This window comes from Macaca fascicularis, chromosome 2 (assembly GCF_037993035.2).
Source record: "Macaca fascicularis isolate 582-1 chromosome 2, T2T-MFA8v1.1".
Taxonomy (NCBI): Eukaryota; Metazoa; Chordata; class Mammalia; order Primates; family Cercopithecidae; genus Macaca; species Macaca fascicularis.
In genome coordinates, this window is record NC_088376.1 from 33,136,903 (window position 1) to 33,152,210 (window position 15,308).

The window sequence follows — 15,308 nt, forward strand, 5'->3', positions numbered from 1 at the left end:
TATTTTTAGTAGAGATTGGGTTCTGCCATGTTGGCCAGGCTGGTCTTGAACTCCTGGCCTTAAGTGATCTGCCCAACTCGGCCTCCCAAAGTGCTGGGATTACAGGCACAAGCCACCACACCTGGTCCAAATGATACTTTTTTTTTTTTTTTTTTTTTTTTGCTTTTTCAAAGATGGAGTCAGAATTAGGTGCTAAAAGCCACAGGACACGTCCAAACAGGAACTTGAACCCTGGACCATCACATTAAAAGTCTGATGCTCTACCGTAGGAGCTATCCAGGCTCTCTCTCAATTTTAACATGTCATTGAAAAATCTATGAATTCACGCATGAGGAATTGATTATAAACACTTCTTTAGAATAGCTATAGTTTACATGTTTTGTTTTCCTTTTTCCTTATGCAATAGATTAGATTTAAAATCATACACCTTGAAAACGTGAACTGATTGCAAGTAATTCACACTAAAAAAAAAATGTGAATTGAGCATTCAAAGCACTAAAACGAGTAATAACTGCTAAAACAAAATCACCAAGAAAACATTACAAGAGATTATAAAGGTTAACTATCTCACAGTAAAAGGATAACAGTTTTCTCCACAGAAAATACTGACAAAGGATGACAGACACATTTTAAAGCAGATTTTAGTTGTGTAAATTAAACTTATTTTAATTAAGAAAATCTGGATTCTTCTTCCAGTTATTCCATAACTTCCATAGCCAGTTACGCTACGGCTAAAAGGAGGTGTTTCCATTCTCCTCATCACCATTCCAGGAAGGTTACCAATGCTATCACCTAAAAAAGCAAAGAGAAATTTCTACAAGTAACAGCACCTTCTCTGCAGTAACCCAAGCATGTACACTTCATGGGTCATCATGCCTGTTTCCAAAGATGCCATCTACTGAACATCACTTTTTGAATCCAGTTATTTGAGCAGGAGTTGTTTAACTGAACCTAACAAAATTAAGTTAAGAAAAGTGCAGTTTTCAGCCTGGGTAACATGGTGAAACCCTGTCTCTACAAAGTAGTCCCAGCCACTCAGGGGGCTGAGGCGGGAAGTGGAGGCTGCAGTGAGCTGTGATTGAGTCACTGCACTCCAGCCTGGGCGACAGAATAAGACACTGTCAAAAAAAAAAAAAAAAAAAAAAAAGGAAGGAAGGAAGGAAGGAAGGAAGGAAGGAAGGACGGACGGAAGGAAGAAAAAAGTACAGTTTTAACCACAATGAAAATTCAGCCTAAAGGCAGTGGGGTAGAAAAGATATGACTTCCTCAGATTCCGTAACTCAGATATTTCGGAGGAGGAAAGTATAACTTTACATGTAAATATTAAATATATCTTAAATGCCATCATTATCTAAATACATTATAGCTATACTTAAATCCAATAAATGGAATGCTTTTGATACATGTAAATTATATAAGTAGATAATACACACATATTGCCCCTTCAGTTATCTTGTATGTGATTATTAATTTCCAAATAATTATTTTGCTTTAAAAAAAAAAAAGCCTTTTTTTACTTAGGAGTCTGAGGCAGGAGAACTGCTTGAGGCCAGGAGTTTAAGACTAACTGGGCAACATAGTGAAATCCCCATCTCTGGAAAAAAAAAAAAAGAGCCTGGTATGGTGGTGCACACCTGTGGTCCCAGCTCCTCAGGAGGCTAAGCATGGAGGATTGCTTTAGCCCAGGAATGGGCTAAAGTAAGCTATGATCTCACCACTGCCCGCCAGCGTGGGTGACAAAATGAGACCCTGTCTCTAAAAAAAAAAAAATAAAGCCAATTTAAAAAACTGCTGGTGCCAATTTTATTTTACTCATTTCATTTACATTCAAAAGTGACAAGAAAGAAATAGCTTATAGAGAGGACTGGGCAGAAAACACTAAATACTAAACTGATGAAGCTTATATAAATAATTTCTAGAAGTACAAACACTTTTTTTGGCTTTCTCAAGGATGAAAACTTCTTCCTAAGTGACATATATGTAAGCCTACAGGAAAACAAGGGGCAGTGCACAGTAGTTTCTTTTGCTTTAATAAGATCTGTTTTTATATAGCACTATTTTAACCTGTTATTTGTCAAAGCTATTTCACAAAACACACACAATTTTTCTCTTAAACAATGCCTTGTGAAATTGTCAAAAAAGTCTAAAAGAAAAGATTCTGAAATGCACCAAAACTCTTTAAATATAAAGCAGATTATAATAGAATGAGACCTACTGTTAGATTGGAGAGTGACCAGAGTTTATAATATTTGATTGTACATTTCAAAATAGCTAAATTCAAATGTTCCTGGCATAAATATTAAAGTGATAATATTCAGTAATAATTGCTGCACAGTTCAGCTGCGAAGTAGTTAAGGTGATGGCTATCCCAAGTATGCTGATTTATCTTAAAAATTATATTAATGTATTAAATTACATGTACCCTGAAACTATGTACGTTACATATCAATAAAAAAAGAAAAAAATAGGCCAGGGGCGGTGGCTCACGCCTATAATCCCAGCACTTTGGGAGGCCGAGGCTGGCGGATCACCTGAGGTCAGGAGTTCGAGATCAGCCTGACCAACATGGAGAAACTCGGTCTCTACTAAAAACACAAAATTAGGTGGTGCATGCCTTTAATCGCAGTTACTCAGGACGCTGAGGCAGGAGAATCGCTTGAACCCGGTAGGTGGAGGTTGCAGTGAGTTGAGATGGCGCTACTGCACTCCTGCCTGAGCAACAAGAGCAAAAACTCTGTCTCAGAAAAAAGGAAAAAATAGATTATAAAATAAAAGCAACAAAATATTAATCTGAAACAAACCATACTTTATTGACAGCACATACACTTATGAAAAAAATTACTAGTACTGTACAGTATTATCAAAGTCTGATACGCTTTCTAAAAGAAGAGGTGACAATATCCTAAGGACACAGCTCCCTCCAAATCTAGCTAGAGCTGAAGGGGTATATTTGCAAATCCTCAGAATTGGAGAGAAGAGAGTGGACTGTAGAAGCTCATACCCTTTGATTTAGCAATTCTGCCCCCGGTAATTTATCCAAAAGAAAATTCAGGCAAAAATTTGCACTAGTCATAAGAATTAATTGTAAGGATATGAACTACATCCTTACTTATGATGTTGAAAAAACAAATGAACCGAATACCCAAGAGTCTGTAAATTAATTATAGTAAACTGGACAGGCACGGAGGCTCACGCCTGTAATCCCAGCATTTTGGGAAACTAAGGCGGGAAGAACGCTTTACCCAGGAGTTCGAAACCAGCCTGGGCAACACAGAGAGACTCCATTTCTACAAAAAAAAAAAAAAAAAAAAAATTAGCCAGGTGTGGTTGTGTCCACCTGTAGTCCCACTAACTGGGAGACTGAGGCAGGAGGATTATTTTGAGTTTTGCAGTTTGAGGCTGCAATGAGCTATTATTACTGGGCCACTGCCCTCCAGCCTGGGTGACAGGGCAAGACCCTGTCTCTTAAAAAAAACAAAATATGGTACACCCACATAATGAACTACTGTGTAGTTATTACTAAAAACAGTATAAACCAGTTTGTAAAAAAAAAAAAAAAGTATATACACATACGCAAAAAAAAAAAAAACCAAAAAAAAACCACACACAAAAATATACAGTCACACACCAAATAACATTTCAGTCAACAACAGACTTAATATATGATAGTGGTCCCATAAGATTATAACGGAGTTGAAAAATTCCTACTGCCTGGTCATGTCATAGCGGTCAAAACGTCATAGCACAACACTTTACTCAGATGTTTGTGGTGATGCTGGTATAAACAAACCTACTAGGGTGCCAGTGGTGTAAAAGTCTACCACATACAACTACGTAGAGTAGAGTACATAATACTTGATAATCAACAACTATGTTACTGGTTTATGTATTTACTATGCTATACTATGTATTGTTAGTGTACTCCTATTATAAAAAAAGTTAACTATAAAACAGTCTCTGGCATGTCCTTCAGGAGATATTTCAGGAGACACTGTTATCATAGGATATGGCAGTTTCATTCCTGTTATTGTCCCTGAAGATCTCACAGTGGGACAAGATTGGAGATGGAAGACAGTAATACTGATGATCCTGACCCGGTGTATGCCTAGGCTAATGTGTACCTTAGTTTTTAACTAAAGAGTTAAAAAAAAAAAAGAAACAAAAAACTTACCAAATAAAGATATATAAAAAAAGTTTCTATTGCTGTACAATAAGTTCGTTTTAAGCTGTTACAAAAAAGTTAAAAAGAAAATTCAAAAGTTTATAAAGTAAAATGATTACAGTAAGCTAAGGTTAATTTTTTATTGAAGAAAGAAAATTTTAAAAAATTTAGCGTAGGCTAAGGGTACACTGCTTACAAAGGCTACAGTAGAGTAGAGCAGTGAATGTCCTAGGCCTTCATATTCACTCACCACTACTCACCAACTCAGAGCAACTTCCAGTCTTGCAAGCTCCTTTCGTGGGGAAGTGCCCCACAACTGGTGTAGTATTTTTTATCTTTTATGCTGCATGTTTACTGTACCTTTTCTATGTTTAGATGCACAAATACCATTGCATGTAACTGCACACACCATTGAGTACAGTAACATGCTGCGCAGGCCTGTAACCTAGGAGCAACAGGCTATGCCATACAGCCTGGGTGTGGAGTAGGCTGTACCATTCAGGATAGTGTAAGCGCATTCTATGGTGTTAGCACTGAACAAAACGGCCTAAGAACACATTTCTCAGAAAATATCAGATCACTAAGGACGCAAGACTGTATATCAAATGATATGATAAATGGTTTTTCTTTTTAAATTTAACAAGCATGCATTATTTTGATATATATCACAGGCCATTTCCCGCTAGCTGTAAATCAAAGCCACGTGACAGCAAGAATTGGCTACTAATTACCCACATCTAACACCTGCCCCCCAAAGCGGCTCAACCGTGGGCATCTGCCAGTCAGGACTACAGCTGGAGAAGCGGTGGCTGCAAGCCGCGACCCAGTCCCCCCACTCCGCAGCCTCAGCGTGGGCCTCTGCAGTCTGGCTCGCCGCTCCCAACAAGAGGAGGGCCGGGAAGCGAATGAGGAATAAGGAAAGCCGGGACCGCTCCCTCGGCACCTGGACCCCGCCCCTCGGCCGTAGGCCCAAGCCGGACTCCGGGCTGAGCAACTCCGACCAAAGCGGCGGGCCGGGCCCTACCTTGTAGTAAAACACCGCCTCGGAGTAGCGGCCTTCGTGGTCGCGCTGCACCGCTAGACGGGCGAACTGCACGGCGTCCCGCTCCAGCGCCGTGGCGTCCATGGCGCAGAGGCCCCGCGCCGGGGCCGGGGCCGGGAACGAGGCCCTGACGCAGGACAGCTCTTCGCGGACCGCGGCGGCGAGGACTCGGGAGCGCCGCGGAAGGAGCGACAAAGTTTACTTTGGGCGGTGAGGGGAGGAGAGCTCGCCTTCCCGTTGCCGGGCTGGGGCCCACCGCGACGCCGCGCCCCTCAGTGCAGACCCGGCTCGCAGCCCACAGGGCAGCCCCACTTCGCGGCCCTAGCGGCCCTCGCCCCGCCCACCAGCCGCCCCACGCAGGCGCAGCCTGGCCCTTGCGAGCTCCTTAGAAGCTGGGGCGGCCGAGGCCAGGCTCGCGGGACTGCGCGGGCTGTGGGCGGGGCCGGGCCCACGCAAGAGCGGGGCCGCGGGGGCGGGGCAAAAAGGCCTGTGGCTGTGCACATGACCGTCGCGGCGCCCGGGATTGGGCGGCTGAGGGCAGGTGCCACGTCCGAGCTGCCCACACACCGCCGTCTGTGTGGCGGTGGCGGTGCAGGGAGAGGGTGTTGCCGTCGACAGTGGGCAGGAAAGGGGTACCAGCCTCACAGATCCTTTCCTCTGTTAAGTGTAAGGGATGGGCGTAAAGAGCTAAGGAAGAGTGCCTCCCACCAGCATCTGACACATTAAAAAAATTACTGTGAGGACAGAGGTTCTTTCGAGTCACTCTTCGCTAACATTTATTTTCATTTATTTCCCACAAGCTCAATCATGACCCTATAGCCCCCCCACACTGTACACCAAGGTCATATTGATTGCATTGTTAACAAACAAGGTAATGTATTTTCAGTTGTACTTAGGTTAACTTTATGATGTTGTAATTACTTAATTAGGTGATTATTTGATTTATGTCTTCTCTCCCCTAAAGGTCTGAATTCAGCAGTAATAAAAATGAATTAGTGATGGGCACCACCAAATTCATGCTGAGTCAAAGAAGAATTGAGTACACAATGTATAATTCCATCTATAAGAAACACTAGAAAACACTACGATGTTAGAAAGCAGATCAGTGGTTGGGAAGGGAATTAAAGGAATCGTTTCGAAGGATGAGAATGTTTTATATCTCAATGGTGGTGTCAAAATGTATACGTTTGTCAAAACTCATCAAACTACATTTTAAGTGTGTACTTTTAATTTTTTGTTAATTATACTATTTTTTTCAGTCATTTGGCCTGCATTTAAAATGGGACTCTAATTTCTTAGTTTCTTTAAGTCTGTTTCTTCACATTTAGTGAATTTCTTAATAACAACGATCTCATCAGGCTGTTACAAAGACACACAGAATTTGATTTTGTGCCTAGAATAAAGATGGTTCTCAAAGTTAGCAACTACAGTTTTATAGCTGAAGCAGGGATGGTTCCTGTCTTTACCACTTTGATCCCAGTGTTGAGTGCAAGCCTTGTTCCAGAGCAGGTGTTCAACAAATATTTTAAAATGTTGAATAAGTCAACTCCGCTACTTAAATATATCTAATGTGAGAAAGTCCTTCAGTACATGAGTTCAGACCATATGTGTTTCAATCACTGTTTTGCACAAACTGACCCCCAAGCTATAGCAGATAAATACAGTTTTACTCATCACAGGACTTCTGTTCCTGCTCCCATCACAGCTTATAGAATTCCTAATGTATCTTGAAGGAAGCCTTTTATTGCACTCTCAGGTACTTGAGATCTCTTCCTATATTTATTAATATATTCTATATAAGGAATTGAATCCTTATTCCTTGTTCATGTATTCAGTGAACACCAGACTACTTTGTACCTGGCACAGAGCTAGACATTGACAATACAAAGACAAATAGAAGACAGTAAGACAAGGCAGGGGTAAAGCAAATTGAAACTTCAAAGTATTAATATTTGCAGTCTCAACAAAATTGAGTCTTCCAATCCATGAGCACAATTTCTCCATTTCTTCAGAACTTCTTTAATTTCTCTCAGCAGTTTTGTAGTTTTCACATGCACAAGCCTTGCATATCTTTGGACAGATTTATTTCTAAGCAGTTGATATTTTTGATGCTGTTGTAAATGGTATTGCTTATTTAATTTCCAACTGTTGCTAGTATATGCAAATAGCATTGACATTTATATATTGACCTTGTATTCTGTGATCATGAATTATCCAAAAAACTCTGAGAACTTGGTGGTGGAGACTCACTACAGGTGCCTTTGTGGAATGCCTGCCAGAATGTGCAGTACCACCTTCGCCTTAGGCCAGCTCTGTGACAGTGGAATTTATCCAGTGTTAAGCACTCAGAGCTGCATAGTCAACATGTCATCATCCTGCAGCTTGGGAGCCCTCCCTCACCGAGAGCTGAGACAGACATAGAGAGGGATGAGACCTGGAGACAGACATTGAGAGGGCACTGGTCTGTACACACCCCTGCTCAGGAAGCTCCTTGTTGGTTTTTTTTTTTCTCCATTCGGTTAAATGGCTCTTGCTATTGATTGTTGAATTCCTTGGCCCGTCCTACAAATGTCAGAAACAGCAGAGCATAGTTTTGAAATTTAGACTTGCAGGGAGCTTATAATCTGCATGTAATTATATATAGAACCTATTAATATTATATTTAATTCTATATATTTTAAATATGTATATAAAATTAAGTTAGGATATGTGTGTATATAAAATTCTACTGTAGGTGAAAAAGATGTTATTACCCTTTTTAAAGCTGCCAACCAAATGATGGTAGTTTATTATTTCATTAAATAAATATGCAAAATTCTGTTGGCCAGGCACTGGAATGTTCAAGACAGCTCACACTGTGGTGAGCAAGGCATTCAGCAGCCAACAGTTAAAAGCATCATTTGATGATTGCTAAGAGAGAGAAGGCAGAGGCTGGGAGGAGCAGTATCTAAATCAGCTTGGGGAGTCTAACACAGTGTTCCAGAAGAAGGGAGGCTTGTGTTGAGTCCCAGAGGCAGAATAAGAGCAAAGCAGCAGAGGAAGAGATGGACGTTTCAGACTCACTAGAGGCAGGAGTGTTGAGGTCTGTGTATCGGGAGGATTGGGATTCACCGGGTATGGCTGTGGGAAGAGATGGAAAATGAGACTTTAGAGCAGTGGTCCTCACATTTAGCTGCTTTAGAACCACCCAGGGATCCGGTCATACATAAGTTTCTGGGCTCCGTCCCAGAGTGTCTGGGTCAGTAGGGGTGGGCGGGGCCTGGGAATCTGCATTTCTGCAGATTCTGACAAGTGATGCTGATGCTGCTGGTGCAGAGACCACACTTTGAGAACCACTGCTCTAGATTTAGAAGGGAGTCACTGAAAGCTCAAGGCCCATTCCCAGTCAAGTCTCTTGACCATGGCTTCATGGCCTTGAAATTCAGCGCTCAGGGTAAGAGTGGATCATGCTAAGAACAGCAAAGACCGGGGTAAATTTAGTTCCCTCCCAGCAGTCCCGTCTCTGCTGTGCTGGGTACCTGGCCTTGAAGCTTCCTTCCTTCTTAGTTTTTCCCCGGTGACCCTCTAGGACACATGCTATGTTGCTGTTAGTCTTTGGTAGTTGCCCTCTCTGGCAGTTGGGTGGGACAAGTCATCCTTTTTACTACAGATCATCACCAGCTGTGCTGGGTTTCTGCCGATTCCTGAGAGCACACTGTCACCTTGTGTTCGTATGTGGCACTGCAGCTAGGTGTTACCTCATAGGGGCTTGTCTTCACAACTTTATCCTTTCAGCAAACATTTAAGATATCTACCATGGCTGGGCATGGTGGCTCACAGCTGTGATCCCAGCACTTTGGGAGGCCGAGGCGGGTGCATCATCTGAGGTCAGGAGTTCAGCCTGGCCAACATGGCGAAACCTCATCTCTACTAAAAATCCAAAAAATTAGCCAGATGTGGTGGTGGATGCCTGTAATCCCGGTTGCTTGGGAGGCTAAGGCAGGAGAATTGCTTGAACCAGGGAGGCAGAGGTTGTAATTCCAACACTTTGGGAGGCTGAGGCGTGTGAATCACCTAAAGTCAGGAGTTTGAGACCAGCCTGGCCAACATGGTGAAACCTCGTCTCTACTAAAAACACAAAAAATTAGCCGGGCATGGTGGTGGGCACCTGTAATCCCAGCTACTCAGGAGTCTGAGGCAGGAGAATTGCTTGAACCCAGGAGGCGGAGGTTGCAGTGAGCCAAGATCATGCCATTGCACTCCAGCCTGGGCAACAAGAGCGAAACTCCATCTCAAATAAATAAATAAATATCTACCATAATCCCTGAAGAGCACAGTAATTTTCAGGTCCAGGCCTCTGTGGGGCTCTTTGGAGATAACAGCACCATCCCTGAGGCAAGGTATGGAGCAAATTTGAGAAGCAAATTTTAGGAAGAAGTGAGTTGGGGCAGTTACTGCTAGCTCTAGACAGTTCAAGGGAACGTGGGTCCAATATATATATATATAAATTATATATATATATATAAAATCAAGAGAAGCCAGAAATTTAAATCTTGGTGTAAAAATTACTGATTTTTAAGTAAAGTGAAATATTTTCCTTTTTTTCTTTTCTTTTTTTTTTTAGATGGAGTTTTCACTCTTATTGCCCAGGCTGGGGTGCAATGGCAAAATCTTGGCTCACTGAAACCTCCACCTCCTGGGTTCAAGCAATTCTCCTACCTCAGCCTCCCAAGTAGCTGGGATTACAGGCATGCAGCACCACACCCAGCTAATTTTTTTTTTAAATTTTTTATTTAGTAGAGACGGGGTTTCACCATGTTGGTCAGGCTGGTCTCAAACTCCGGACCTCAGGTGATCCACCCGCCTCGGCCTCCCAAAGTGCTGGGATTACAATTGTAAGCCACGGTGCCCAGCCAGTGAAATGTTTTTCTAAGTACTAAGCGACAACATTGCACATCTACAGGCTACGTTGGGCTCACATCCTGTTATTTTGATCCCTTCTTGGTGCTTTAATTCCTTTACATGATTTTAGAGCAGTCTCAAGAAGGAGAGAAGGTAAATGCTGACATTTGTGGATACGGTGGTGTGAAAACAGGCCCACCTCTCATGGGGCTTTTGGCCTACTGAGAGGACACAGGCATTAATCAATCAATAAAGGCCACTAGTGAGTGAATCATTACAAATGTAGATGAGTACTCCAAAGGTAATCAACAGTTTTGTAAGAGCTTATGGAAAGGAAACTGACCTGAACTAGGGGCTCAGCAAAGATTTCCCCTGCTTGTGCAGTGGTCCGTGGCAATACTGAACGTGGAACAGAGGCCAGTGTGGCTGGAGCAGAGACAGTGAAATGCAGGAAGAGGCTTAGAAGGTGGGGGTGTCAGGCATGAGACCATGTAGGGCCTTGTAGGCTCTGCTAACGATTTGGATTTCTATCTTAATTCTCAGTACACCACTGTGGACTGCTACTCTCAATTTTAATTTGAGTTTCTTTATAGAGGGGTTCTAAATATTTGTAAGGATTGGTATTTCAATGACTTTTGTTCTTTATTAGAGATCTTTCAAAGGATCAAGATAAAATTTTTATTTATAAATTATATATATTTATAAATGTATTTATGTGTTAAATGTATAAATTATATATTTATAAATTTTCACATATGTGTAATAAGGCTCATTCTATCTTACGATTACCATATGAGCCCATTAGATCCCTTTATAATCTAAGCTATCTTTTCGGATCTTTCTGTACATGTTAAAATATTTTGCTATTTTATCATTCTGTGAATTATTTCATCATTACTCAATAATTCCAAGCTACAATTAAAAAATACAAAAATAATAGGACAACAGAAGAAAGATGAAATGCCTAAATGGATAAAGTAATTGTGAAATAATAATTATTAATTTAGCCTTCAGTTTTCTTGTTGCATTGTCCAAAGTATTGCATTGTCCCTCAAAAAGGTATAAAATAAGTCTGGAGATACTATCTTTGGAGGACGGTTTTAGTTTTCTTTCTGATTAAACTTTCTATTTTGAGATCATTGTAACTTAACATGCTATTGTAAGAAATAATACAGAAATCTCAAATGCCCTTTAGTTTCTCTCAGTAGCAATATCTTGCATAACTCTAGTACAACATCATGACCAGAAAATTGACATTGATACAGTTCGCCAATTTTACACTTTCAGTTTTCACTGGACAAAGTAGATCAGGGGTCCCCAATCCCTGGGCTATAGACTGATATTGTCTCTGTCCTGTTAGAAACAAGGTTGCACAGCAGGAGGTGAGTGGTGGGCAAGTGAGTGAAGCTTCATCTCTATTTACAGCTGCTCCCCATCACTCATATTACTGCCTGGGCTCTGCCTCCAGTCAGATCAGCCATGGCATTAGATTCTCATAGTAGTGCAAAACCGGCTGTGAACTGTGCATGCGAGGGATCTAGGCTGCGTGCTCCTTATGAGAATCTAATGCCTGATGATCTGAGGTGGACCTGAGGCAGTGATGCTAATGCTGGGGCTGCAAATACAGATTAACACTAGCAGAGAGGTTTGACTGCACAGAGACCATAATACATTGCTTGTGGACTCATATCAAAACCCTATCAGTGAGTGGCAAGTGCCAATTAAGCTGCATCTGGTGGCAGGCTTTATAGTGATAACTGAGTTGATGTACTTCAATTGTACAGTTGCATCTGGTGGCAGGCTTTATAGTGGTAACTGAGTTGATGTACTTCAATTGTACAGTTGCATCTGGTGGCAGGCTTTATAGTGGTAACTGAGTTGATGTACTTCAATTGTACAGTTGCATCTGGTGGCAGGCTTTAAGTCAGAATCCCGTACTTACTTTAGTCCTCACGTGGAGTGCGTGGCCTGCAGTCCTCTTTCCCACACTACACACTTGTCTCAGTCACAGTTTTGGTAAGCCCACAAGTTAACCCAAACCAAAATGAGTAAAAAACAAATGTCACTGGAAAACTTACTTGAAAAGGGGAAAGACCCAATGATGACACAACGGAAACTCTAAGACTGCAAACAGAAAGAAAGCTGCATTTAAAAAATACCACGAGTCCTACTTAAATTATGAGTTCATTGCAACAGGTAATTCACGTTCTCCAAGCCCACATTGTATATTGTATGGCGACCGGTTATCCAGTGAAGACATAAAACCTTCAAAACTGCTTTGCCACATGGAGACCAAGCACCCTGCATTAAAACACAAGCCTTTCGAGTTTTTCCAAAGAAAAAAAAGCAAACATGAAGAACAGAAGCAATTATTGAAGGCCACACTTCATCAAATGTGTCTGCACTGAGACGGAGCGTCATTCTTAGTGGCTAACCACATTGCTGAAGCTAAGAAGCCCCTTACTGTTGAAAAGGGCTGGTCCTGCCTGCTGCTAAGGACATTTGTCATGAACTTTTAGGAGGGGCTGCAGTTTAAAAGCTGGCATGTGTTCTTCTTTTGTTTGGTTCCATAACTAGAGGCATTGGTGAAATAGCAGAGGGTATTGAGGCACGATTGTTAGAGAGGATTAATGAGTCACTGTAGTACACAATCCAGGTTGACAAGTCTACTGATGTTGACAACAAGGCAACAATATTTGTTTTCGTGTGATATATTTTTTAAGAGGATGTGCATAAGGATATGTTTTGGGTACTTTTGTTGCCAGCCAATACCACAACTGCAGAACTATTCAAGTCTTTGAATGATTACATATCAGGAAACTGAATTGGTCATTTTGTATCAGTTTATGCAAGGATATAGTGGCTGCCATGACTAGACGGCTTTCTGGTTTCACTGCTTGGGTCAAAGAGGTCTCTTGTGAATGTGAGTCTATGCAGTGTGTCATCCATAGAAAAATGCTGGCTAGCTGAAAAATGTCACCTGAACTTAACGTTTTGCAGAATGTGATTAAAATTATCAACCACATTGAAGTACATACCCTTAACTCACATCTGTTCACTCAGCTCTGTGAGAAGATGGACACAGAGCACACACGTCTTCTCTTACACACAGAAGTGGGATGGCTTTCTAAAGGTAGATCACTGGCCAGAGTTTTTGAGTTACGAGCCGCTCCAGAGATTTCTTTTAGAAAAACGGTCACCATTGGCAGCGCATTTTGGTGACACAGAATGGGTCTCAAAACTTGCTTCCTTGTGTGACGTATTCAACCTGCTCAACGAACTCAACCTGTCACTTCACAGGAGAACAACAACTGTGTTCAAGTCAGCAGATAAAGTGGCTGCATTCAAAGCCAAGCTGGAACTATGGGGGTGACAAGTGAACACTGGGATTTTTGACATGTTTCAAACATTAGCAGAGATTTTGAAAGAGACTGAGCCAGGGTCTTCTTTCTCCCAGCTGGTGCGTGATCACCCATTTCAGTTTTCAAAAGAGTTTGAGCATTACTTCCCAACCACAAAAGAGCCCCAAACTAGGGAGGAGTGGATCTGCAACCCATTAGTGAATAAGCCAGGTAAATCAACTTTGTGCTAAAAGAGGATCAACTGCTTGAGATTGCAAATGATGGTGGCCTTAAAAGTATGTTTGAGACAACTTCAAGTCTTCCTACGTTCTGGATTAAAGTCAAAGTGGTAGCCTGAGATTGCCACAAAAGCACTGAAAAGCCTGCTTCCATTTCCAACGTCCTATCTTTGTGAAGCAGGTTTTTTTGTAGTGACAGAAACCATGATGAGATTATGGAGAAGTCTGGACATAAATAACACACTTCGGGTGTTACTGTCTTCCATCACCCCCAGATGGGACCATCTAGTTGCAGGAAAACAAGCTCAGGGCTCCCACATATTCTGCATTATGTGAATTATATAATTATTTCATCATATATTACAATGTAATAATAGTAGTAACAAAGTGCACAATGAATATAATGTGCTCGAATCATCCCCTCCCCATCCCCACAGTCTGTGGAAAAATGGTCTCTCATGGAACTGGTCCCTGATGCTAAAAAGGTTGGGGACTGCTGACATAGAGATTAAAATTTTTTCATGTCCACTATAATGGTGAAAACAAGCAAATTGATGGAGAAAGTCATTTCACAATTTTGTTACCATTTTCTAACTTTGCAAACGTTCAGCACACTGATTAACTTCTCTAAGCCTCAATTTTCTCATCTGTAAAATAGGTAGATTAGTAACTACCTCATAAGGTTTTAGAAGGATTGAATGAGATAATGCCAGTAAAGCCTTTAGCACAACACCCGGCACATATGAAGTATTTGACAAAGTTATGTCCTACAACACTTAACTGTGCACTTTACTCTTCATGACTGTGTTCTTTTGGGATAATCTGTCAGAGCAGGGGCAGAAGAAATGGTTACAGAACCATTTAGCCTTTATCTCATTTACCTCTGAGCTGCTTGGAATTCCACTTCCTGAACTCTGATCATCTTGGGAAACAGAAGCAACAATAGCATCCTCTGAAGAGCTCAGTCATTGATAGGCAATGGGAGTGTTTATCACATCTTTTTCTTACAGTCTGTGAGTGCAGCTTCACAATCCTTTACTGCATTCTTAAGCCAGATGTGTTTTGGAATTTGAAATTCACAGAGAATAACTCCCAGACAGTAGGACTGAATCTTGATAAGGAACTGGAAGCATATACCAAACTGTATTTCAGAATTTTTCTAAATTATTGCAGTGTGCTTGCTTCTTCCTACCTTTTGAGTACGATTTTCCTATGGGGATCATCTTATGCGTCTTATCACTGTGTGTTAGGTGTGTGTGTGTGTGTGGGTGGGTGGGTGGGGGAGCGTGCAGATTGTCTCTTTAACAGTGCTCTAATCAAAAGGAGTAATATTTAAGGAGCTGCACCCAAATGAACCACACCAAGGCATCTCATCTTCACCTGAATCTGATTTAGATGACAAGCTCCTGGACTTCAAGCTGATGCTTTAATAGTTTGAGACTTGGGAATTCTAGGGGTGTGATTTGAATGTATTTTGCATGGCTGATGGCTAAAATAGTACTCATAGTCCTCTTCCAGAGCAGCAGCTTGAAAGTGCTTCCACTTCACAAATTCCCAAAGATTCAATGTATAATGACATCAAATTAAGGAAGTTTATTCTCTTCGGATGATTGCAAGCTGGTTTATTCAGTAGAAATAGAAAA

General features: G+C 41.5%; 1 protein-coding gene across 9 annotated transcripts in view; it reads right to left on the reverse strand.

The window, feature by feature from the left end:
- The window catches only part of CAPN7 (calpain 7), a 46,997-nt gene extending 41,451 nt beyond the window's left edge, over positions 1 to 5,546 (reverse strand). For all 9 annotated transcript variants that reach the window (XR_012430681.1, XR_012430680.1, XR_012430679.1 and 6 more), the window contains exon 1: positions 5,187 to 5,546. Coding sequence is in view for 2 of the 9 variants with exons in the window: in XM_045386995.3 (XP_045242930.1) it covers positions 5,187 to 5,288 (102 nt within the window). In the remaining 7 variants the exon portion in view is untranslated. The remainder of the gene's footprint in view (positions 1 to 5,186) is intronic.
- Positions 5,547 to 15,308: the final 9,762 nt, after the last annotated feature.